General features: G+C 47.7%; 1 protein-coding gene across 1 annotated transcript; it reads right to left on the reverse strand.

Annotated features, from left to right (window-relative positions):
- Window positions 1–2429: 2429 nt before the first annotated feature.
- Window positions 2430–26934, reverse strand: EED (embryonic ectoderm development). Its single transcript, XM_066587249.1, has 12 exons — window positions 26809–26934; window positions 21895–22047; window positions 20348–20440; window positions 20168–20233; window positions 18153–18278; window positions 17539–17620; window positions 15928–16019; window positions 13624–13757; window positions 10589–10694; window positions 7107–7265; window positions 6180–6253; window positions 2430–3041 (listed from the first exon to the last, which is right to left on the reverse strand). Exons 1-12 carry the CDS (start codon window positions 26911–26913, stop codon window positions 2915–2917), a joined length of 1317 nt encoding a protein of 438 aa, XP_066443346.1. The 5' UTR covers window positions 26914–26934; the 3' UTR covers window positions 2430–2914.
- Window positions 26935–27615: the final 681 nt, after the last annotated feature.

Below are 27615 nucleotides of genomic sequence, written 5' to 3' on the forward strand. Positions count from 1 at the left end.
CCATATTCAGTAGTGCAGTCAGGAGGGGCTCCAGCCGTACGCAGGTCCTTGAGGGAACATGGCCACAATCCGCTTCCTTGTCTATCTGCCCCCCAGCCCCACCTCAACATGTAAGAAGCATGTTTACCACCCAGTGAGCCCCCTTCGCCTGGGGTCAACACTGGCCATGAGCAGAATCACGCTACAGTAGCCATATTGGAAATTCATCTCCTCTCACTCATCCTTCACAGGAACTACAATACTAAGGCTTTCTAGTTGCAGAAATAGCCCTAGGCCTGTGTCACAAGAACGTATTTCCACAGCGTTTTGCTTGCGCAATATGCAGTGAAGAGAACCCATTGATTTCAATGGGTTCGTTCACATAAGTGTATTTTGCATGCGCAAAAAATACGCAGCGTGCTCTGTTTTCTTGCGCACAAAAATTGCACACTTCAGTGAATGGGAAGAAGGTTGCGTGTGCAAAAAGTACAGTAAAACACGCCCATGTGTGCAAATGTGCACGCTCATGTGACACCCGCCTAAAGGCGGTCACACTCATATCTATCTAATACACTGGATAGGGGGGTTTCCATACTCTCCCTTTCTAACAGGAGACAGGATCAGACAATATGACCATATACCTTGTCTAAATACCTTATTGCTAAATGCTCGGCTGCTATCTCGCTTACCAACACCCCCCCCCCCCCCCCTCCTCCATATACATACACGCTCTGCGGAGCCCGAGTGGAATATACTGCTGCCAGACCTCCTTGACAACCGCTTATCTCTATCTGCTGTCGGGGCCACCATATAAGTTAGTTGATTAGCAGGTTTGGCCAATATACGCCAATATGCATGTAATGGGCTGCAGTGGATGGGGATTATGGGGTGGGCTTGGGAGCCAACCTTGCTTCACACCCGACAGCAATCAAGTATTTTGGACAGCCCCTGGCAATGGGTGCAGTTGCAACCGTTCAACTGATGGAAGGGGTATTCCCATCTTGGATTTTCATAGCGGATATAGGAAACCCTATAGGGGGGAAATATGGGGTGGGGGGCATAGGATGCCATCGCAGCCTGTGGCTTTTTATAGGTCCCCAGGCCCGGCACGTATTACAGCCATGCCTGGGCGATTTTGTTGGACAGCTGGTGTGACTGAGCGCAAAAGCTACTAAAAATAGAGGACGTCAACAAAACGATCAATCACCAGGAAAAGGTAACCATGAATGTTTTGGACAACCAATGCCAGCCTGTCGCTTGTTAAGAAGTCCGCCACGTTTGACATTCTATCGGATGTTCTCATGAAAGATCTATCCACGAACAAGCTTTCCTTGAAAGACCCAGAAACATCTTTCGTTCGTTGCCCGATGTCATTGACCACGGACGGCCACTTTGTGACTGCCAATATGGACGCATGTGCGAAACAATCATTCACCAGGTAATTGTTTATTAAACCATCAACCTTGGGCTCTCTTCACATCTCCGACTACACACTCAACTACAGGCGCCCCACTTTTCGAACAGATGCTGAACGAGTCCCCTTTGTCCTCCCATTGGGCTAGTATACAGACTTTTCTTCAATTGTATAGGAAGACAACATGCAGCCTACTTGGTAATACTTTAATGTTGTTACCAATGGCCAACATATGCCCCTGCAGGGCTATACAACGGCATATACTGGAGGTGTACGCCAGGGAATATTCCTGATGTACATCCCTAGCGTGATGGGAGTAGAACCGTATAAGCACCACGTTATAGCCACACAGTTGAGAAATACGTTATCTACTCCTATTACAGGATTCTGTTGCCCTTCACTTCCATTGGAACTGCAGCGGGGCGGCAGAGGGCGCCGCTGTGCAGGAAAAGATCGTGCAATGCTGAATCAGCACCTTTTTGTTCTCGGGATAAGCCTTCAATATCTGATCGGTGGGGATCAAACACTTGGGACCTTTGATGATCAGCTAATTGTGTTTGGGTGAGTGCCGCCCGTTGCCTCTTTCTGACCGATGAATCTGATGTCACTGGTCTATGACCTGAGAGCAGCTCAGTGCTATTCTAGTGAATGGGCTTAAGCTGCTATACCAGGCACTGCCAATACAAAATATACGATGCTGTGCCTGGTGTGAGGTGAAGAGGCAGTCTCTTCATATAGCCGATTGGCAGGTATGCTGAGCGGCAGCCCCCATCCATCTAATATTGATGACCTTTCCTATGAAACTTGAATTCTGTTGCCCTTCACTTCCATTGGAACTGCAGCGGGGCGGCATAGGGCACCGCTGTGCAGGGACAGACTATGATCAGCACCCCTTTGTTCGCAGAGTAAGTGGGGGACCCCAAATGACACTAAAATGATGGAACATCCCAGTGATATGTTATAACTTTACAAGCTGGCATATATATCCCTCCGCACAGCACACAGGATAACCCGAGTCACAAAATGAAAGAGTCGATTCATTGTTAATTTGGTTTTATTTTTTTCTCCATTACATGACGCATGGCGATATTTACTTTCAGCCTCCCGCGAGCAGTGAAAAAAAAAATTTGGATTTAGTCCATTCTGAACGTTACAGTCTGTAACCATCAAAACATGATATTCTTAAATTAACAACTACTTTAAAAGGCTACAAACAAGATATTTACAAGAAGCGGAACATAACTGTCCTGCTTTCCCAACCAGTCCGTATCTCACAATCATACAAACGGCATATACATCAGACAGTAAATACATTAAAATCCGTAAAAACATTACAGACGTTACAGAGAGCTGTACAAAAATAAAATTTTTTATTAAAAGCAGCTGAATTGTAGCGAGAAAACAGTACAGAGAAGAACAAGGGTCACTAAACTCAGCTTCGACTGACAAGCCTCCTACGAACACTAGTCGCCAGACAGAGCACATTACACCGTGCCCGTCCTTTCATCAGAGGAGGGTTGTTCACCGAAGCCGGTCCCAGCGCCAGATGGTGGCGTCGTCGCAGACCGCTATGAGGATGCTGCTGTCTCGGCTGAAGCTGGTCTGTCGGATTGCGGAAACGCATTTGGGATGAGTGAGAGTTGTGCACCTGCAAAGAGAAATCATAGGAGGTAATTAAAAGGTTCATGTAGTGCAAAGGTGGAACGATCTCATTGTTCAGGATCTATCCTTGGGAAACAACGCGGGCATTTTGGTATCTGGTCTTGGGGTGGCTTTACATACGATAACAGTCATCCAGATAGAGCAAAATTAACTATTTCACAATCCCTGTTACACACTGCGCTCTGACTGAACACTATAAGGGTAGGTTTATGTAACACATAGGGTATGTTTCCATGTGGTGTAAACACTGCGGATCATCCACCAGTAAGTTGTAATTAATGAACTGTGTTTTTACAGGTCATTGGTTAGACTAAATAAAAGAATCAAAGTCATAAAACAAAAATACATGTTTGCTAATACTTTTTTCGTAAAAGTCCGATCTATCAAAGTAATGCATTACTTATCCCGCATGGTGAATATTACCCGAAAAAAAAATTAAGAACGCTAGAAATGCATTTTTTGGTCATTCTGTCTGCACGAAAAAAATGCACCAAAAAGTGATCAAAAGGTCGTATTCCAAAATGGTACTAACACAAACTACAGGACTTCCCGACAAATGCGTGTTATCATCTGGTGTCAACAGGTAATCACTGTCTTTCACTGACTAGCCAACAGCTAGCTATACAGGGAGGTGTGTGCTTGTATGTGCGGCGTGTACCTCACACTGAACACCAATTGGCCCCCCCTTTTTAAAATTTTGCTCTCCCATTTAAAGTTTGTTGGTTCCCGAAAACTCAAATACGTGACCTCCGACTGAATGGTCCCTGCTGGTCTTGAAAAGAGCGCGCACTGCTGCAGTCTCCTGCTGGTTCGGTCTTCACTCGAAGATATTTTATGTGCGTTCAGTGGACTCAGCAACTAATGAGCGTGGGTTGGGGAGTCGTCCAAATTTCAATTACACGCCTGCCAAAGAACCTCACGTCCCCCAACTGGTCAACAAATGACATTTCGGGCCGTGCAAACGCTCCCAACAAGTTGTTATGCAATTTCAAAATTGAAAGAGTGAACAAGTGTCGCTCGGTAAAAGCACAACAGTCGCTCGGTAAAAGCACAACAGTCGCTCCCGACGCTTTAGCATCTATTTCGAGGGACAAATCTGATGATCGTTGTCATATGTAAAGCCACACTAAGGGCGCCATTACAGGAGCGCTTGGTTTTCCTGACAGCTGCTTAGCTGACCCAACAACTAGTGCGGCTTCATGAGTGTTACCCGTGTTTGTGTAATAGCGCCCCTAAGGGAACCTCTGACACTGTCCGCCAGCACTAGTCGTTGCATTCAGGTGGCCATACGATCCAGGGTAGCATATATTACATCTAGATTATGGATTATACGTTTCCTGACCATTTGTGCCTACAGCTCCTATTCAGAACTAAGAGAGTCCCAGTAACAAACCAACGCCGTGTAGTGCAATGCTGCAGGCAAACGCATCCAAACGCATCCATCCTTCCCTGCTTCTTGCCAACCTACAGAATCGTATGTAGGAAAAAGGGAATGCGCCTGAAGGATCAGACTTTAGTTTGTTGACTGTTACCATAGAGACAGATGGCTCTGCATGGGAGCTGTAGAACATAAAACGGTAGAGCAGTTTTACTCAAGGCCTACTGCACAATTTTAAAACAGGAAACATAATACATGAAAAAGGTTGAGCTGCTGGATGCAACCTCTAGAGCAGTCCTCCAGTCCCGGGTAGGGAGGAGGGGTGGGGTAGTTCTATTACTTAGTGTTCCTCTCTATGTGCATGGTGCCAGATATCCATCGTTTCCTCGGCCCCTTTATGGTCTTCCAACATGACCACTCAACTTCTTGGACAACCGACGCACACTGTGCATTGCTAGTCTAAGACCATTGAGTGCTTGGCAATATCAGACATTGTAACCGAACTGAACGGAGCTGCACACGTGCGACCGCTCAGAGCTGTGCATGTGTGACCACTGCTTCATTCATGCGGGGACCTTTGGGACCCCCGTTCTCAGGAATAGTGAGGGTCCTAGCAGTCGGACCCCAGCGATCATTAAGTTATCTCCTATGCCCCTGTATGGCTATACAATAACTTGGTACACCCCTTTAAACGATATGAGCTTTGTCTTTTATACAATTCCTATTTCTTGATGTCCATAAATACAGAAAGCTTATTAACCCTCCACACTGCAGAGGTCTAAATCTATTCTGTACGCAGTCAGTGAGCTGCAGGGACCTTTGACTGTCAGGTTTGACCACCAATGCAATGCTTTCACCTGCGTCTACGACATATGGGAGGATTACTGGGACTGATTAGAATATGATTAAAGTAGTTCTCCAGGGGCTATGTATATTTTACAAAGCTGCCTAATATACTGTGGAAACATAACAAAAGCCACGTTCCCCTGCCTGCAAGCTTCTGATCCAGCAGCGCCCAGTCCCCGCTGCTCATCTCTCACCGCAGGATGCTGAGCAGAGAAGTCCTGACACTAGGTCATGTGATCACTACAGCCAACTTCCTGTTGAAGTGAGTCAGTGATTGGCTGCAGCAGTCACACGGCCATGGTGTTGGTGACGTCATCGCTGACTCCCTGCACCTAAAAGTGAAGGCCAGCAGGGAGCAATCTTCAGTGAACCAGAAACCGCAGGGAAAGAGTATGGCTTTTAGGTTTCAGCAGTATAGTAGGCAGCTTTGTGGATAGGAGAAAAAAAAAAAAAAAGCATAGCCCCTGGAAAACCCCTTTAACGTGGTATTCCCATCTCAGACTTATGGCAAATCTTCTCTCTAGTTGTGGCCACCACCGACACTGGCTTAGTTGTATGAAGCGGTTGGGGATGGTCAGAATTATGGAAACATTTGAGGGGGTTCGATATTCTGTTTCCATAACTCCCCCAGAAGTCAATTGGATCTACGCCGTTTCCATATCACCTTAGTTATGGAAACAAAAGTAGCTCACCGTTTGCTTGACTTCTATGGGAGTTACGGAAACAGCATAGCCCAACTGTATTTGGTTGCTTCCGTCCTCCCAGTCACCTCTTATAGAGTGTGTTCCCATCGCGCTACTTACGGCTGGGGTGAGAAGGTTCCTTTAATAATGTACAAGTTATCCCGTGTTACTTTCTTAGAACATTACACATCCCCCCTATTAGAGGAGCAGAACCTACTTGGCTTTGTGGGGGTCCTCCACCTCCAGGTCCCAGACGTACAGCTTCCCCACCTGGTTTCCAAGTGCAAGCATCTGTACGGAGAAAGACATTAGTCATTATCACGAAGAAGCTGCAGATTGTGGTAGTCCTCTGTGTACAAACACAACAATATACAGGCACACATCCCATAAATAAAATATCTATATAATGAGACAGAGGGTTTTCTACTGATCGCTGTGCATCAAAGCTGAATAATCAGAACGCATACTGCAGTATGAATACAGAACAGGGTTTCAGTTACTGCAGCTTATTTGGGCTACGATTAGGTTATATTAATGGGAACCTGTCTCTAGAATGCGCCTGATAATTCCACATTAGTGTCCATTTTACGGTCCCAGTCTCAGGGAGAACTCCCACTATCACAGCAGGTAAGAGTCTATACCCACCTGGGATCCATCTAGGTGGAGAGATATGATTGGGAAGTTACTTCCCATCTAACTAGCACTAGGAGATGATACAGTTGATATTACGGCACCCCCTAGTGCAAGGTTATTAACACAATCCTTCAGTTTTTGTCCTGGGACTAGAGGAGGAGAGGAGTATATTACTTGCAGTTCTTCACTACTGTCCCTTTGGTCCCATTTTTGGTTGTCGCCATCGCCAGACTAACCTAATTCCCAAACAGTAAATGCCTGCTGTCTGACTGGCGTGAACTGCTCACATGATCTGCACCAGCCAATCAGAGAGCAGTGTACTGTGTGCTTTAGGCAGCCTTCATGGACGGTCAGAAATGGGGCCCAGAATCGGCGGATTGGAGGGGCAGTAGAGAACAACAACTGCAGGGGCAGAATTTTGTCCCAAAATCGGAGGGTCGCGTTAAAGGAGTTGGACCACAAATCATTTATCATTGAACGACACTTGTAAAAGCCAGGCGGTATAGCAGACCTTTTGCCAGAAGTCCATGGAGAATCTCATGTACCAGATATCACACTGGCTGTAATCAAACCTCCCCAGGATGGTCACGTTAGTCTCGCTTGCCTTGATCTTGTCAACGTCGTCCTCCATTTTACCCGGTTTCCAACACACTATGGCATTTTCACAGGACTGAAAGAGAAAGTCATAATTAAAAGTGTTATTTTATCACAGTCCCTTCAGCCCTGGAGTATCGGCACCGTAGGACACGGAGAAAATAACATAGCAGTGCGAGGATGGGTGATTCAAGGAGCCATAGACCCAGTTCTTCCAAAGCATATAGGCATTTCTTCAAAGCAGTCCATCTTTACATGGCAAACAGAAAAGTCCATAGACATATTCCTCCCACAGTCCTGGCTCAACTAACAGAAGCACTGCACTGACCTCCACACTAATTGCTCAGGTGAGCCTTTATAGCCGTGATCCTCGCAGAAGCCTTTTCAGGAGTCCTACAGAGTCATTCATTTGCTGCTGGTCTGCCTCTATATCCTCAGAGCAGACACCCTGCAGCTCCACCAGGGCAGGTAAGTACAAACAATGCATTTCCCTTAGCTGCAGTACATGGTTCCAGGAAAAGAAAGAGTTAGATAAAGCATTCGGTGGCTGGCCGGATGAGAAAAGCAAAGAAGCATTCACCCAAAAGTGTTGTATAAGTAAAGGACCGCATGCATCACTACTAAGGCTATACATGTAATGCTAATGACAAAACAAAGAAACCCTTATACATCTTCACATTCCTCCTTAAGAGGAAGCTTGTCCTTTCTCAGACAACTCTTATCGCAGCACCATACCTCGGTAAGTGATCTGCGTTTTGGTTCTCTTTGCCCGATCTATGCTTTATCTGGAACCTAAATGGTTGTAATGCCAAATCCCACCTGGTAATCCTGGCATTTCTGTCTTTCATGGAATGGATCCACGTCAGAGGATGATGATCAGTTATCAGAGTGAACTCTTTTCCTAATAGTAACGTCAGGCCTCCAGAGCCCACTTATCGCTAATCCTGCTTTCTCCATTGTGGAATATTTTTGTTCCCGGGGAAATAGTTTCCTGCTTGAGTACAGAATAGGGCGCTCCTCACCATTAATCTCTTGACTAAGAACGGCACCCAGTCCAACCTCAGAGGCATCTGTCTGTACAATGATTGGCCTATCAAAGTTCGGGCTTTGCAAAACTGGCTCTTTAAAGGAAATTTTGTGTAGTTGGACAAAAGGTGGCTCACGTTCTCTCGTCCAGATCCCTTCCTCCCTCTTGCTTTTTTTGTTAAGCTGGTCAAAGAAGCAGCTATGGCGGAAAAATCGGGAATAAACCCAAAAAGGATCGGACCTCCTTTTTGGTGGTGGGATTACTAGTCGCCTGAACTGCTTGTAACTTTGAGGTCTCTGGTTTCACTTTACCGTTACCCACAATAAATCCAAAGTACTTTGTTTCTTGAAATCCCAAAGCACATTTCCGTGGATTTATGGTGAAACCTGTCTTCCCAATTGCAGTGATCACCTTTTTGAGGTGATGCAAATGGTCTTCCCATGAGTTGCTGAAAATTACCACATCATCTAAATAAGCAGCACTGTAGATGATATGATCTTTTAAGAGTATGTCCATGGCTCTCTGAAATGTGGCTGGAGCACCATGAAGACCAAATGGCAGGTTTGTAAACTGGTACAAGCCACTAGGCATCGCAAATGCAGTTTTCTCATCCAGGGGATTTGCCAACAACCTTTACGTAAGTCTAGAGTAGAACTATAAACCGCATTCCCCAACTTATCAATAAGGTCATCAATGCGGGGCATTAGGTATCAAAATGGGATTTTACAAAAATCTATGCAAAATCTTACTGTTCCATCTTTGTTCCCAACCGTTACCACTGGTGAACACCAAGGACTGTTAGAAGACCTCTGTGGCGCGAGCACGCCGGAGCCGGACAGAAGAGGGCAGACAGCGCAAGCGCGTCTAATCCAGGGAGAAGGCAGCTTTAGTCGGTGCCATGGAGACGAGGACGCCAGCACCGGAGGGGTAAGTCTATAACGTCTGTATGGCCAATATTTAATGCACAATGTATATTACAAAGTGCATTAATATGGCCATACAGAAGTGCTTAACACCACTTGCTTTCGTGGGACAACCCCTTTAAGCATTTCCTGAACCTCCTTCTCTGCCTTGTCTTTTAATTTCTTAACTGTCCCTCATTTCTAAGGACTCCACATAGAATGAGAATCCCCCGAAAGAATAGTTACACAGTCATTTAGCACTTGTGACCGTTCATGCATCCATTCATTCATTCCCATGTTTATCAGCAGTGCATCCCGTTTACACGAGGGGATGGGCTGGCAACGAACAATGATTTTTATGCCCATTTAAACAATCTGATCAGCTGACAAACAATACACAAAGATGGAGCAACACCCGACAGGCGACCTCTTATTTTCCTCTACCTGCTAGATCCACACTGCTCCATTACCATTGGTAATGAGTTATTATTTTGGTGAGCCCTGCACATCCGTGTGAAGACTGCAGCCAGACACAAGCCACAGCAATCTACTTCTGTACATGCTGGAAGTACCTCTTTGACCTGTGATTGGTTGCAGAAGTCACATGGGTGTACAGACATGTCATCACTACAATGGCCTCCTCTGTTCAGCACCGCCGCTCCGGTCGTAGAAGTGACTGCCGCTCATATGACCACTCACCAAGCACGGGCCACAGTGGGTATCCGTGCATGAACTGCATGTGACTGCTGGGACCCGGGACTGGTCATGTGTGACTGCTGCAATCATTTCCTGGATGGCAGTAGCGGTGCTGGGCAGCAGTGAGGAGTTGAAAAGGTGAGTAAAGTTTTCTTCTTTATTTTACACCTTTATTTGCTGCCTGCATTTTTTGGGGGGTCTCGGAAAACTCCTTTAAACAGTTTTTTTTTTGTTATTTTAGCATAGGGGTTAATATATCTGGTATTTTGCTAGTGCTGAGCTTTTGCATTAAAAGGGGTTGTACATCAATAGACTTATAGATCTGCAGGTGATAAAAGTCTAAGCACTGAGGTTCTCACCACTGGTCCTGAGAGTGGGAATCCTGTGCCCTCCTCATCACTGCGGGCTCACTGCACCCATCCGCAATGATGTCAGAATGGATGGAGCAGCAGTTTTACATGCACGGCGCCACACCGTTAATTTCAATGGGGCTGACGGAAATAGTATACAAGTGCTTGGTTATCTCTAGCAGTCTGATTGAAGAGGAATGGAGCAGCCCCATGAATGTGCAACTACTGCTCCAATCAATCCTCAGCGCACAGCAGGGGGTGTAGTATACTGACAGTGACGAGAAGAGGGGGGCACGGGGCTCACCACTGAGACTCCCACCAACCAGACTGTGAACGAGCAATAAAAGTCTATTGTGGTACAAGCCCTTTAATCTATTTTCAGGACGTCAGCCAGTTGTCTAATGCAGTCACCCGTATCACTCACCTTAGACAATATCAAGTCACCGAGCCACCTCACACAATCCACGTAATTTCTGTGAATGTCCCGTGTGGAGAAGTCTGGGAAATGGATCTTTTGTGAAATAAATGGTCTGTGGAAAGCAAGCAAAAGTAGAGAGCGATAAGACATTAAATATGAAGAGTCCCAAATGTTCCACCCTGTAAACAGCAGACGATATACACAAATATAAAGAGGATGCGTCTTCCCATTCTGCGCTATGCCTACACACTCATCATCAAGGGCTAGTGGAGACAGTGGTCAGTCCCCAGGACATGGTAGCCTGCAATCCGATGGACACTACAAAGCCCTGAATTACAACTGGACACTGCCACACTACATCTATCCCGCTACACAATCTGGTTGCCCCCAATACCATCAGTCCTTTGGGTTTACTGCAGGCAGACCGGCAGCTGATCACCGAGGGGCACAATTTAGCCCCAAGCGTATTCTGGCATCAAGGACCACAGTAAGTTTTTTGGTTTTACTGTGACAACATTTAAGGGCACCTTTACCCGGGACAACTATTGCCTAAATTGCCACCAATTGTCTAGTTGCTGAAGTGTATGAATGAGTAAATGAATGATAGTGTGCCTTTACACAGAGCAACTGCTGCTCAAATTCGTGACCGCTGAATTGTGGGAAGCATTTAAAGGGGCCAAAATGTCTTTTGGGAACTGGTTTAGGGGCCGTGAGGTTCTTTTGTGTTTCCACCCCTCCCTAACGCACAATCATTAGATGCCAAGTCAACTGAAAGCATAGAATTACAAGCAAGTGAAGACTTGCTGCTGCAAGAGGCCGCAGAGCCCAAAACGGCCAACGACTGCAGCAGCGAGTGTGCTTTACAAGACCAGCAGGGCGTGTTCAGCCAACGATCCCTCACGGGGTTTTGTGTGTCTTTTAGAACTAATGTGCATTAAGTGGGAGGGCAAAAGGTTTAACAAAAAAAAGCAGAAGTTAATCAGATCTCAGTGGGAGGTACACAACAAACAATCTCACAGCTCTCCACAGAGTTGTTTGCTAGTCAGTAAAAGGTAAATAATTACATCAGATAATTAAGAGTACCCGCACCTTTAGAAAACTTTTGACACGTTAGAGACTTGCCAAAAGTATTGATCAGTCGGAGTCTCGCAGCTAATTGCCAGAATGAGGATATGTTCGTTGGTCTGCTTCCGGCAGCTGAAGACTGCCTCATAGACGTGCATCACCCTGTGCCCCCCTCGGCTACGTTCGCTCATTTTCGGCTGCTTCCAGCAGCTTTAGACCTCCTTATAGAGGAGTATGGAAGCTTCCTATAATCTTCAGCTGCCGAAGGCAGCCAATATTGAGCACACCTCGCCGAGGGGGGCACAGTGCTGGAACTCCCACTGATCAATACTTTTGACTGATCTCTATGATATGACAAAAGTTTTCTGAAGTTGCAGGTACTCCTTCAACCAGCAAGTATTTTAGGTGATTTGAAACAAAGTAACTAGTGAATGAATTCTCAGTATCACCTGGTTAGTGGCCGGGGATACGTGGAACAACTGTCCCTTACATTCATTCTATGGAGCAAATCTTCCAATAGTTGTCCTGTATAAAACCACCTTAATAAACTATTGTTTCTTGTCTCACCAGGGACCATAATATATCTACTGATCGCAAGCACTTAGGCTGGCTGCACACGACCGGGTCAGATTCCGCATGCGGGAGCCCGGAGCAGAATCAGACACTGTGCCCAGCCCTCATCTGCGCATACTAGTCTGTACTGCGGATGGTCCACGCGGCAAGCCATCGGACATGCGCATTATAGTTTTTTTTAAACCCCTGCTTCTCTCATGCCATCGCTAGGAGATGACATGGGTACCCGTGACCTTTTCACAATGTCATTGCGGAAGAGCCGCGGGTCAGACTGCTCGCATTGAGTTCAACGAAAGCCGTCCGTGCAGAATCCGCTAAGAAAAAAAAAAAAGAAAAAAGCAGGCTGCTAATTTTTTCCTCCCCGAACAGGGAAAAAAAAAATATAATAGAATAAATCGCAATTCATTTCCACTCATGTTTTTTTATTGCATGCTAGGGGCGGTATTTACTGTGGAATCCGGAGGACGACGCCAGCTCCGAATTCCGCAATGCAAATATGCCTATGTGCAGCCAGCATTATTTAATGCGACCCTCAAAGATGGCAGCACTAAAGCCCCATTTACACGGGACGAACGATTGGGCAAGCCATGCCCAACAGCGTGTCCCAGTGAAGCTCGCTCCTAAGCTGTTAACCAGGAGAGAGTATCCATGGCATCGCTCAGAGCGCGGCCAGCATGGAGGTGGGGCGGCCGGGGAGCGCTCTCCACCCGTCTGCCTCCATTCACTGTAAGCAGTCGTTCAGGACTGAGCGACTGCTGTTTGCACTGAACGTCTAGCTGGTCAGTCTCTGCATGCATTTACTATCGTCTCAATACCCAAAGGAACGCAGGGTTTTGAACTCTGAACGATAACTGTCCCGTGTAAAAGGGCCTTAACTTCTCTGACTGCCTGATGCACACCGTGTATTAATATGCATCATTAGTCGTTGGTTCTTTAGACACTATACCAGCTTTGATTAACCATAACCACCCATAGTTTTAGACTACTAATGCATACAGTATGCATCAGGTAGTCAGAAGTGCGGTGCAGCCATGTCTGTCTGGCCAGGCCACTAGCATCCCACGATCACGGCACATCCAAGGGATGACAGGATAAGCTTCTTCCATCTGTCTAAGCATCTAGATGTTTCAGTTGCCATTGATCACAGCATCTAAGGAACTAAAGAGCTTGGATCAAGCATTCTCACACCCCGGCTGTATATTACAGTTCTTGTGCCCGGTTCCATACACTGGGATTCATCTCTATGTCCATATGTGGCAAAGCTCTACCAAAACGGACATACAGCTACAGCCATCCACAGAATGGTGTGAAAATGTGGGGGTTTTGCAGATGGACAACCACAAACCTGGCCAAAGTGCCTTAATGCCCAGATGATGCCGCCGCGGTCTCGTGTCCGCACTCACCTGTTTGTTTTGTTGGGGTTATATTCATAGGATTCCCTTATGGCGATTTTCATTCTTTTGGAGTTCAGTCTCCACAGTTTGAGGGAATGATCCATCCCACAGGACATTATCTTCTCTCCTAGAAGATCATAATCCTAAACAAGGAAGAAAAGAACTTCAACAACTCAGAGAGCCTTAAGCTATATGCAAACATCACAGAGTGGAGAGCAAACAGCAGCAGCCGCAGCAAATATAACCCCACACCTTCTTACTCCATCCCTGCACGGCCCACCCAGGCAACGGCGCTGCCGTCCGACATGTACAATAATACAAAAATTATTATTTTTTCTCCCCTTGAGATTCAAACGGGTAAGCACGGAAAACTCAGCCCAATATTGCCTTTTCGAAATTGCGTATTTCACATGGATACGAGTTTAACATTCAAAAACGCGTCGCTTCCGTGAGATAGCAATCCTCAGGTGTGTTTCACACGCAGAGGATCGCAAGTATTTCCCATTGACTTCAATGGGAAATAGCACATTGCAGTCGCATGCTCACCGTACGGCATGTGAACGCCCTGCAAGGTCTTTTAAGGTCCCATTGAAAACAATGAGCGAGGCGTCCCGAGGGAACGGCCAGAGATAGAACGTGCAGCGATTTTTTTCTTTAACTTTGTTTTATTGAACGCTTCATGAAAAACAGTACGAGTATAATAGTCACGCCATTAACAAATAAACACGATTTTACTTTGTGTCACGATGCTTTTTACATCCCATCTCGTACATTTTGTGATCATTAAGCAATATGGAAACAATAAAGCATCTTTCCATACTTGATAACATGCTGCGATTTTTATCCTCACAGCCTCTCTGCGAGGTAAAGAATAGAGTTCATAGTTATGAGAGTTGTGTGTGACTCAACGCACGAAACTCACATGAGATTCTCACCCGTGTGAATATAGCCTAAGGCCTCATGTCCACGAGCGGGTCGGATTCCACATGCATGTGCCCGCAGTGGAATCCGACTCGGCCCGCGGCCAATGACCCTGCGTACCTGTCCAGGTCGTCTTTTTTTCTGTACTGCGGATGTGCGCTGAACTGCCATCCGGTGGCATAGTGCAGTACAGTTTTTTCTTTAAACTCCTTGTTCCTGATGAATCTGCGAGCCGCGGATCGGACGGCTTCCATTCAGTGCAATGGAAGCAGTCTGCACAGGATCCACACTAAAATGGAGCATGCTGCGATTTGTTTTTTGCATGCTGAATCCGGAAAACAAATCTGCATGTGCAAATTGAAGTGTGGACGCCCATGCTTGTCTATTGGCAGCTGAAACTGCGGATCTGCAGATTCCACAAATCAAATCCGCCCGTGGACATGAGGCCAAACAGTGATCCTCTAAGTTTTTAGACAAAACTCTGTCCCCAGACCTGAGGAGTGTATTTATTATCTTTAACCAATCATCTCTGTTCCGCCAATTTGGGGCCCCGTTGTAGGTCGCCCGAGATGGTCACCACCATTTTCTATCTACCCAATACACATTATGCACTGCTCTGATTGGTCACCCCTAATCACATGAGCAGCACTAGTCAGTCAGAGCAGGTAGTTTAACACTATCAATGCAATGTAGGCGATTTGGTAGTCCAAAGATTACGTGGGCCATCTTGGACAGCCAATTAATGGGACTCCACCTGTGGAGGTCAGCTACAAGTATTATACCTCACTCCCCCTGCCTCCTACAGTCCTTGGAAAGTTGCTATAAGCTTATCACACCTAGATAATGTGAAGTGCAAGTGGCATCATCTAGTAGCTGTAAGAAGATCAATACAGATGAAAGGTCTTTCACCCAAGGCTAGTGACATACTAGCATATTTTGGGGCTGTATGCTATCCATGTGATTCGATGAACACCAGACTCTCCTATTACAGTCAATGAGGCTATACACAAGGACGTGAAAAACCTCATAGTAGGTCCTAATTCTCGTCTGTGACAAGAAGTGGAATAGGACATGCAATGCATGTGAATGTGCTGTATCCATGTATATTGGCCGGCACATAGACTTGTGTCCATATGCTCGTCCGATGCAAGGTACACTCGAATCTCTCAGGTGTAAATCACAGTTCCGGCGCCGGTGTGTACCTCGGCTACAAGATCTAGCAGGGGAAAATAAAATCCCATCCTTTGTCTTCCCCATTTTATAGTTTTACTCTATGATGGATAGCTAATTGTACGTCTGACAAAGTAACCCTTCAGATGGCCGTTGTTGGACCAGGAGAGGTTTTCTCTGTAGCAATAAGTTCATAAAAAGCTAATAAAAGTAATAACTTACTGCACTCAGCACTTCATCTCTGTGACCTTCCACACCCCCGAAGATGGCCACCAGTGTGTCCGTCTGTATATTCCACAGCCGCAGCGCATGATCTGCAGAAACACAAGGGTTACACTGAGATAAGGCAGCATCCGGGACGGGTCAAACAGATCGTCATCACATTGCTCTTCTTATAAGGGCTGCCCAGGATTATAAAAAAGGATTTCTTCTTTTTGACTCCATTTGTCCGCGGCCGATACGGTTGTAATTAGGCACTTTATGAAAAAAATAAACTTATGGCAACACAAAAAAAAAAAAGTAGAGAAAAAAGCTGCCATATTGATGATAATATACTGTATATATTCATTAGGTATAGGCAGCTGTGAATATAGAATTCTTCATTCCAAAAAAGTTAATAAAAACAGTTATCTAATTCACTACATACATGTAGCCCAACAAGACAACATAAAGCACACATGCCGAAAAACAAGCAACTACACCTTTCAGTCATCCAAGATGGCCACTGCATCCTCCTAACTACCTAAGGGTGTATTCACATTGCACTTGCATAGAAAATTGCAGAATTGCAATATTGGTTTGAGTTTCTTGGACAGATCCTGAACTCGCTGGTGTAAATGAGCATTGTGCAATGCTCTCCGATTGGCGAACACTGATCACATGAGCAGCACTGGCCAACCAGAAAGCAGGTGTGCTGCATCTAACACTACCAATGGCACTGTGTGGATTAGGCAGTCAAAAGATTACTGCCACCATCTTGGATAACCAAAAACATGGCTGAGAAATGGCGGATGAGAGAAATGAAAGCACGGAAGACCAGTCGCACATACGAGAACTCTTTCCTGCAATTCCTGGACAGAATCTTGTCTGAGGCCAAAAGGTTGCTTTACGATGTTATGAGCTCAACGATCTGCAGGAACAAACGTCTGATGACATGTGCGACTGCAGAGGGTGCAATTTCTTATTCACTTTCCATCACTGCATTACAAGGGCCATAACTTTTTAATGTTGGTGTCCATTTCGCTGTATGAGGGTTTGTATCAATGTGGCATGTAAGGGTTAAATGGCCAGGATCAAAATGGCATGTAATCTCGGCTGACGTGGCAGGGTGTCAGCTGTACAGTACGGTTGCATCATCCACTCCGCATCTGTGCTATTACAGTGTGGGAACCAAGTGCGTCGCTACTGCCCAAGAAATATACATGTGGTACAACCCGAGGGCGTCATGGTAGGGATCAGCATCCCATCTACCTCCTATCGCCCTTTGGCTATGCAGGCGGCTGCGCACTTCTGCTGTCCGGCTATGTTCTCCAATTGCTCCAGTGCATTATGGAACATCTAATGATTGACACTAGTAAGTTTTGTCCCGTTATTGTGGTTCTTTGCACCTTATTTGCTATTGCTCAGTTGATAGGACTTCTACTTTTTTCTGTATATCTTGGAAGCTGATTTAGTTCTTCCGCCTTTGTAAATGTCTGCCTTGTCGGTTTTTACCAATGCAGCAATAAAGATGTATTTCCACTATTTTCTATTACTTATAGTCTGGCATAGTTTCACTCATTGGTGGTTTTGCTTAGGATGTATCCCCCTAGGACACACAGTAAAGCAGATTACCTTTGCTGACGGACAATAGTAGGTTTGGATCACGAGGATGAAACTTGAGTTCGTTGATTGCATTGCCGTGGCCTACATAGTGCTACACGGAGGAAAAAATGCATATGGTTACACACTAGGAGATGGCAAACATCAGTCGTTACTAACAGCCCATAACTAGCAAATTACTGATACACAAGGTTTTTGTCCCCCCCCCCCCCACCCCCTTTCCTCAAACTGAACAGAAACCGGGAAATAAAAAATATTTTGTGTTTGGCTGCAGCAGTTACGTTTGTCTACAAAGATGTCACCGCTGTAGCCAAGTATACATGGGCCGGCACCGGCCCAGCGGGGGCATTGGAGCAGCCAGTATGGCGAAGGTTCCCTTTACACAGAGCGATTTATTATTTGCAAGAGCAACCCGTTTATACAGGCAGATAAATTGTTCGCTCGGATATCGTTCACATTCACAGTACCAGTCAATGTGAACGACTAAAACGATTGAGGTTTACACGCAACGACCTGTTAACGAGTGATGTTTTCATGCCTGACTAAAACGAACAAGCAGCAAACAAGTTCAATCGTTGGCGGCGTTTACACAGGACACTGGTTTACTAACCTAATACATCACCTACCTTGATACACTGCATAGTGATGGGATTGATAATCCGGATGATTCCCCTGGAGCCGGACACCGCCAGCAGTGGGTGACTTGTGTTACTGTCGTAGGTCCACGCACAGGTGTAAAAATTCTCATCTGCCTAAATCTTACAATTAAGGAGTTAAACTTCCAAAGGAACTGACATGATGTAAGAACAAACCAGAGTGGGTAGCGGAAATGCCAAGACCTGACCAACCTCAATCTTATATACTCACAAGGATTTCCCTCCATGAAGTTACTCCCCGAGTCGCCCCCTCTGAGATCTCAAGCGGTATGCGGGTTGCACTGGCGCAACTCCTATTAAGCAGCACATGGACACACGTCTGTGTGCCGTTTGTTACCAGAGGGCAGTAGACACTGCATGTCCAATTCTACAAAAACAGGGGAGGGGAACAAAATTTCCAGTCCCACTACATCCGATTTCACAATATCCACATTACAGCTGCAACACATGTGAGAGAAGCCATAGTGTTTGACCCCCATCTTGTTCCCCACTCCATTCTATGTAACTTACTTAACCCGTATTCCTATGAGCAGGACAATCAGAGGTTTACAAGGAAAGCTTGACCTTCGCTCACACAAATGTGTAGGCAGACAGCCGACTAAAGCTGGACTAATGTACTAGCAAATAGAATCTGTTTTTATCATCTGTTTTACTTTATTTGTTCTTCTATACATACTTAACTAAGCTTAGGAACACTTCTGGATTACCAATTAATGATCTCAGACAGCGCACGGCCAAGACAGACGTCACCGCACGGCCAAGACAGACGTCACCGCACGGCCAAGACAGACGTCACCGCACGGCCAAGACAGACGTCACCGCACGGCCAAGACAGACGTCACCGCACGGCCAAGACAGACGTCACCGCACGACCAAGACAGACGTCACCGCACGACCAAGACAGACGTCACCGCACGACCAAGACAGACGTCACCGCATGTGCTAAGTTTACTAATCAGTAATAAAGAGGCGGAACAAGTTAGGTTGTTAGCCATTTAGTTGTTCGCAACCCTCGGCGACACTAAAGGCGAGTTCCCTCCATATTTTTCGGTTTTGCTTTTTTCAGTTGTGTGATACCCATGCCAGTATCCTCTGCCAGTATCAGCCATCGTGTCCCTTTGGCGGCCAGGTCTTCTTTTGCCACTGATCTGTCCAAACATTATAGACTTCTCTAGCGACTCTGCTCGCATTACATGGCCAAAATTAGTGAGCCGGAGCCCGGTCACCTTGTCCTCCATGAGTCGGTCATCTTGCTCTCCAGTGAACTAGGGTCTTATACAATTCAGGACTTCTCAACAAGTTATGCATATGCTAAATCAGGTGGCCTTTAGTCTCCCTCCCAATGTATTTGTCTTAGTGGAATATAAATTCTTTGGCTGATTAGCAAATACACAGAACCATTTGCGATTTACACGAGTGCTGTGTGATATGTCAGGGATTCTCCGAGCTGCTTGAATTTTAACCCTTAATTTGGACCACAAGAATATACCCGTAGCACTCCATTGTGCTGACACACCCAATAATATCCTCCACTTCCACAGGACGTTCTGATACAAATTTATCAACTATATAAAACTTTAGAAATACTGTTAGTTATACTCCTTGTGTGATGGATTATAAGGCATTCTAAGGGTCCTACAGGGGTCAAGAATAGACCCGTAGCAAAACTGCCAATCAACAAAACATGTCGATTGACATCTGTTCACTACAGTTAACAGAGCAGATCACCTGCATGGGGACAAGCGATCGTTAATTCCCATTCAAATGTCATTGGTCGGCTGTAAATATTCCCGTTTACACAGGGAGATGTGCAGCCAATCAGGAAGCATTTATATGCTCGCATAAATGAGCCAATCAGCCAGTTGTTGACTGATCGTAAGTACATTCAGATGGGCCAGTGATTGGGCAATACATGTATGGGCCTGATATTTGGCTTGTGCAAAAGGCCCTTAAACCCCTGGGAAACAAATGACACAAAAGGATACATCGGCGTCCACGTACGACTGCAGTAATCGGACCTCTCCTTGTGAGTGACATTCATACAGCGTGACCTGCAAGGAAGAGGAGACTGTGAGAGATACAATCAGTAAATTATGATGGTACCTGCGCTGACCGAGGACGAAAACAAGACTGATGATTGACAGCTGGCAGAGCCCATCACTTACCCTGTTACTGCCGACAGTAGCAAACACCAGAGGGTCACCTTCCTTACTGTGCCAGTTGAATTGCACTCCGAATAGCGGCTGGTTGTGATCTTCCTGCAAAACGTACAAAGAAACCATTAGGCTTTTACTCACTAGTAAATAAAGACCGAGCAGTGCGACAAGTCATTAACTGGGTTTATATTTAAAGGTTGATAAACCGACTAGGGCAGTAATGGAGAAAACCTGCTATATCAAGTGAACAGGACAAGGCTTGCAGTACAGTCCCGGGTTGCTCCAGTGTACGAAGCTAGGCTATTAGGCGCTTACAACGGCTGTGGAGCATTGGACCGCCTGAATGTCCAATTCTCAGGATAGGTGATCAGTATTACACCAATAATATACTTCCAGAAAACTGCTTAACGCCACGTTCACGCAGCAGAGAAGATCGCACAGGATTTGTGCTTTGCGAGTTGCACGAATCATGCAAAAAAATTGGGTTCATATTCATGCACGGAGTCATTTACATAAGCAATGTTTCCCCTTAATCGCGGCGTGGAAAATAATCGCGGCATATCCTAGATTTTCATGTTCCTTGGAATGCATTGCCCATTGATTTCAATGGGACAGGAAAACAATTGCAAGATGTGTGAGGTGAATGTGAGCTTTCCCATAGAGAATAATGTGAAACACTTGCCGATCCTCTGACACAGCTGAAAGCCGCGCCAAAGGATTGCTTTACTGAAGTGATGGGAAGAGTTTATGGGGGGGTGGGGCTTTGCTTCTGCGGATAAATTCCATGTTGGCAAGTGCAATATCAGGCAGTTTCACGGTCCGGTATCACGCTCGCCTGTGTGTTGGAAGCCTAAGGGTACATTTACACTGGCAGAATTTCTACAGATTTTCACAGCAGAAAATTCTGTGATAAAATCTGCATCTCCACATCGAAAACCTTGTCAAAACCGCCGCCATTGGTGCTGATTCCGACTCAGAATCGGCTGAGCATCAACAGCTGATTTCAGCCTGTACGGTGCTCATCCCACCTCCAAATGCTGCGCTGTGGCCAGACCCTAGAGCACAGCGCACCACGTCACCTGCTGAGCCCCACTGCTTAGCAGAAGTGGCATCACCTGACCAGTGGCTGCACTCAGTAGTAGTTGTAAAGGGCTGTGCCGCTTCCTTGGGGCTGACGGCGGTGCAGTATTTGGAGGTGAGGGGAGGCTGAAAGTAGCTGCGGATATGCAGCTGAGTCAGAGTCACACCCTGCCCCATTGATGACGATTTTACAGCGGTTTTTGATGCGGACTTTGTAGTGCAATTTTCTGTTGCAGAAAATCTGAAGCATTTCAGCCAGGTGTGAATATGTCCATAACGCCATGTTCCCATCTGCAAAATGCTGGAGGGCAGGATGGAAGCCCCTACCAGACCGCCATTATCCGTCGAGCTTCCGTTTTTTCTGTTTGGCTCCTAAGAAGAGGGAGTTGAACAACAGGACTCAGAAGAGCAATTATGAACTTCGCCTAAAAGAGATATCCTATCCGGGGAGGATATAGGACAACACTCAGACTTACCTTTAAGCTGTTCACGCATTTGAAAGAGTATTTACACTTCTTTGATCTCCACTTCCCTTTGCCCCAACTCTTTCTCCCCGGAGCATTTGCGGTGTTTGTGGGTGTATCCGGCCGTTCTGTGTTGGTTCCGCTCTCTATACTGACAGCATCGTCCTGCAGAAGAGATCAAAACATGAAATCCAAAAATTACACATGACTAATAGGGGGCTCATTAGGACACATCAGTAACACCCCGCTCACATCTGCGGTCCGCGTTTTCGTTTTTCTGTTCTGTTAGAGGGACAGAAAAACGGAAACAAACGTTTTGTTTCAATTTCCAGTTGATCCCAGTGGGGTTCATAGGGCTCTTGCTACGTGTCCTTTCTGTGGGGTTTCCATTTTTTTTCATGGAAACAAAAGCCCGGCCGCACTATTTTTTGTGTCTCCTCTGGAATGTCAGGAGGCCGCGGAGAATAATCTTACACTAGAAACAAAAAATCTGTTAAAACAAAACGTGAACTGATGTCAAAAGATATGGAAATAAAGAAGCGTCAGGCGTCCCGTTGTTGGAGGGTCAGTTACCGTTTGTTTTAGTTTGGCGTCTGCTTTCTTTAATCCGTTTACGGGATTGTGGACGTGTCCATTAACAAACAGCTGAAAGCAGATGTACACAAAGCCTAATGCCCCATTCACACGGGACGACCTCCGGGTGGCGTCACCACTAGAATGTTCAGACAGACAGATCCATTCACCATCAGGGCCTCCTGTTAGCGTCTCTGTTAGCGTCTCTGTTGACGAATTCCAATAAAATCTGCATGAAGTTGGTCAACACGCTGTGTAATTTCATCCGGTAAATGGCGGACAGGATTTAAAAAAAAAAACAAAACAAAAAACTAATAAACCCCATTACAACCAGCGGGGTCTGTTCAGCAATGTTTAATCTGATTCCAGTTTCCTGCTCCCGCTAAGAACAGCTGCTGGAGGAACCATCGTTTATTTGACAGTTGTTAAAGGTCTGCGGCCGCCGTTAAGGTACCTCCACACGGGGCGGCTGTTGGATGCATTGGTACAGGTGTCTCAGTGACTATGTAGTCATTCAGTGACTAGAGGAGCAGCAGCCGGGGATCGATCGTTCCTCCCGCCCGCCTCCATCTACAGTAAACAGGCAGTCGTGGATAGATGATGACTGCCTGTTCACACGGCCTGACAGCTGCTTGTTTTGTTTGTTTTGTTTTTTGCTAAAGAGCAAGCAACTGTTGCAAGCATGCGGTTTCTCACAGTGCCCTGTCGGCGGCCGCTTGTATACGGGACGACTAACAACGGAATTTACAGTTTCCAGCAATAATTTGGGTGATAATTGCACCGTGTAAAGGTACCTTTAAGCCCCTTCTACACAACGCGATTATTGTGCAAATCACTTGTTAGATCAAGCTGTTTGTATAACTGTGCAGTGTGGACGCAGGCAGCGCAAGAACGATCAGCGATAAATCACTGACCGCATCTTTCATCGCTGGTCTGCCGCTTGAATTGTTTCGTGTAAACTGGCCGCTGTCATCTATGAACAGCTATTGGTTTACTGACAATCGAGGCAGGCGGTCTGGAATGATCCTCGGCCCGCTGCACCTCCATCCACTCAGCAATGATCGCTCCTGTCTAAAAGCATAGCGGCGAGCCTTCCAGGGACGCCGGCGGGGGGCTTCAGTGCCCAACAATTGTCCTGTGTGAAGGGGCTTTAAGGCTCTTTTACACGGGACAACCTGTTCCGTGAAGATACCTCACAGGTAGTCTCAGCGATGATCGTTCCCGTGCCTTTGGAGGCGGAGCGGGCCGGGATTGTTCCATCCGCAGTAAATGGGTAGCTGTTCATTGAGGGAAGGTCAATAGTATGCAGAAACTGGACGAACGAGAAGTGAACAAATTCTCATTAGTCGTTCAGTCGGGGCGTTTACATTGAACGATAATCATTCAGATTCCCACTGGATGACAAAATCTGAATGTAAAAGAGCCCATAAAGGTGCTTTTAGAACGATCATCGTAAAAAAAACAAAAAAAAAACCTTTAGCATAGGAGTCTGAATGATAATTGTCCAAAGGGGCCGTAAGTCTATAAAGACTCGGAGGCGAGGTGTCTCATCCGGACTTTGGTAATGTGTAGGCTGGATACAAATGTTGCAGACCTTCAGCTGTGAGCAGCATCACCTCCAGAGGCTGCAGACCTACTGAGAAACAAGTGGCATCTGATACAAAGTAAAGACAACGATACATCTCCATAATGTCACCCCAACATCAGAAGCTTGAGATGCCATATTGGAGCGGCAACACACGAGTGACACGACCGCCAATAACTGCAGGACCAAGACCATACATGGAAGCATAAAATACCCGAGAGCCGATCCTCACCGAGACATCAGAGCTCAAGACTTCAAGAAGAGAACCCAAGGCTGTCATAAGGAAACCACATGGTGCCTCCCCTCCCCCGTCCTACACTTCCTGTATAAGGTACATCAGTCCTGGAATTAGTAAGAACTATTCATCACCTAATATCAGCGTCCTGCAGTTGTAGCGACCCCATGTGTCCTTGTCTCAACATGTGCGCCCACCCGTCAGCCCCACGTGCCAGTGCACGCCCACCCGTCAGCCCCACGTGCCAGCCCACAAATGTCACTGCCTCAGAAGAGCGAGAGAAAATAATCCAAAACAAAAGTCTCCACATATAACAGTAATAAACTGAGGGCCGAGACAATTCGCATATCTGTCATAAACCAAATGAAGCAAAAAGCTCATCCGGAGCCGCGAACACAAATCTCCTGCATCCGGGCGCCGTTACGAAGGGGAACAAATTACGCAGCCCCAGACTGCCGCCGGCGGACGCGCAGCCCCAGACTGCCGCCGGCGGACGCGCAGCCCCAGACTGCCGCCGGCGGACGCGCAGCCCCAGACTGCCGCCGGCGGACGCGCAGCCCCAGACTGCCGCCGGCGGACGCGCAGCCCCAGACTGCCGCCGGCGCCCCGCAGGCGGACGCGCAGCCCCAGACTGCCGCCGGCGCCCCGCAGGCGGACGCGCAGCCCCAGACTGCTGCCGGCGCCCCGCAGGCGGACGCGCAGCCCCAGACTGCCGCCGGCGCCCCGCAGGCGGACGCGCAGCCCCAGACTGCCGCCGGCGCCCCGCAGGCGGACGCGCAGCCCCAGACTGCCGCCGGCGCCCCGCAGGCGGACGCGCAGCCCCAGACTGCCGCCAGCGCCCCGCAGGCGGACGCGCAGCCCCAGACTGCCGCCAGCGCCCCGCAGGCGGACGCGCAGCCCCAGACTGCCGCCAGCGCCCCGCAGGCGGACGCGCAGCCCCAGACTGCCGCCAGCGCCCCGCAGGCGGACGCGCAGCCCCAGACTGCCGCCAGCGCCCCGCAGGCGGACGCGCAGCCCCAGACTGCCGCCAGCGCCCCGCAGGCGGACGCGCAGCCCCAGACTGCCGCCGGCGCCCCGCGGGCGGACGCGCTGCCCCAGACTGCCGCCGGCGCCCCGCAGGCGGACGCGCAGCCCCAGACTGCCGCCGGCGCCGCCCTGTAAATGGATTCAAATCATTCTGACGTTACAAGGACCCGGCGCCCCTTCCTCAGCCACTCAATGCTCTGGCTCATACACGGACAGAAGACTGGGGCCGCACAGTGACCTCTGATGGCTACAGCACGTCACGCTGCCTGTACGGTCAGTAGAAGTGAATGTTGTCACGTTGAGAGTCGTTGTGGGAATTCCCGCCACTGTCCGTACAGCGAAGATTTATTTTTATCCCGCACATAGTTTTAAATTCCGGATTCGAAAAAAAAAAATCCAGCATGCAGGGGGGCGTCACAAGGCGAATCCTGCCGCGCCAATCTGCTTGTAATACCGCAGCACAAGTCTGCTGTTGTTCTGGCGCGATTTTTGCTGCCGATCCGCTCAGGGATTCAGCCCAGTTATTCCACAAAACCCGCATAAGGAATTTGTGCGACGCTTCCACAAGAGAGGTGGGATCCACGGATGCAGATCCTAGAAGATTGGGAGTCACAGAGACCACCGAAAACTCAACTTCCTATGTCTTACTTAAAACAACAGCCAATATATAATCACACAGAACAACAGACGCCCCCCAACCAGAGGGCTGGGACGCCCCCTGCAGAGACTCAACCTAAACACTAGGAGGCGGCCGCGGGTTCCTCCGGGACCAAACACTGGTATCGGCAAGCGTATCCAAATAAATGGGGATCATTGGACGACCGCCACTGTCACCCCTCTCACTGAATACCCATCTGGTCTTCAAGGGGTTACGTGGCTTCCATCCTGCGAGATCCGCAGAGCGCGCCGTTACCGATCCATCCCACAGAAGCCACGCAGATACAAACAGAGCTGTCACAAGTACAACGGCGAAAAAACCCAGGCCCTCCGGAGCCTCGCCACCCGTGAGGGGCGCAACGATCAGACACCGATGGTGTAGACAGGCGATAACATAAAACCGTTACAACCCCCTTCAACAATCAGATGCGCTGTAAGTGTGTCTGACCCTCCTGAACACCACAGCCCCAGACCCCCGCTGCTTTCACGATCCGCACTCATTCTACCGTAGAACGAAAAGTTCTGCGCCATTTCCATAACTCTGCTTGCCGTCACAGAATACATTCACGGTTATTTCCAAGCCTAGGGCTAACACTGCCTGCAGAGGTGCACTCATGTGGAACTACAAGTCGCAGCACCCTCCACCCAGCTGCGTGGGACTACAACTCACAGCATGCCCACTTGGTAAGGGGTAACACGTTCTCGCCACAAGGCACATGTAGTACCCCAGTAGCTGCCAGCTCAGCTGCTGCCACACCACAGCGGGCAGCCTTCTCTGCAGTAATGGGCACCAAAACCGGCCTATTACCCGCCCGCTCCGGCCCTCCTGCACACCGCGCGGTTTTCTTACGTTTTCGTCCCCAGACAGCTCCGGGTTGCTGTTCTCATCGCTGCTCAGCTTCTGCTTCTTGGCCGGCATCTCGTTTCCCGCCGTACGACCGGAAGCGTCAGACATCTTCCAGCGCCTGGCCGTGACGTCACTCCGGTGCGACGCCGCTGAGAGCACGTGACTGACTGTAGCGTAGCGCGCTCACTGCGCATGCGTGTCTTTGAAACTCTCCCTTTCCCTCATGAAGCTGCCCTGCAGGAGGCCACACTGCAGCTATGGCGACATGTACGGAGACTACAAGCTACTCTGACTACTCTCCACTGCCGAGTTATGAGGACTCAACATTTTAGTTGTGTTGTGCCGCGTTCCAAGCGCCAGAATATTTTTTCCATCTAATTTAAGGATTTTGTTATAAAAGTAATTACTATTGCACTCCGTTAGCATGCTCAGAGCGCAGACACCATGCTCAGCTTGTGTGGTTATCCAACGAAGCCACCCTACTCTTCTTCATCCTTGTTGGATTCTGAGCATGCTCAAAAAGCAGTCACCCTACTCTTGCTCTTAGTCGTTGCTCTCTGAGCATGCGTGGAATGTAGTCACCCTACTCTTCGTCGTTGCACTATGAGCACACTTCGAATGCAGCAGCCGTGATCTTCCTCTTCATCGTTGCACTCTAAATTTGTTCTGAAAGCATCAACTGTGCTCTTCCTCTTCGTCGTTGCACTGGGAGCATGCTCGGAACACAGCCACCCTATTCTTCCCCTTCGTCGTTGCACTGGGAGAATGCTCGGAACACATTCGCCCTACTCTTCCTCTTCGTCGTTGCAC

This window comes from Eleutherodactylus coqui, chromosome 1 (assembly GCF_035609145.1).
Source record: "Eleutherodactylus coqui strain aEleCoq1 chromosome 1, aEleCoq1.hap1, whole genome shotgun sequence".
Taxonomy (NCBI): Eukaryota; Metazoa; Chordata; class Amphibia; order Anura; family Eleutherodactylidae; genus Eleutherodactylus; species Eleutherodactylus coqui.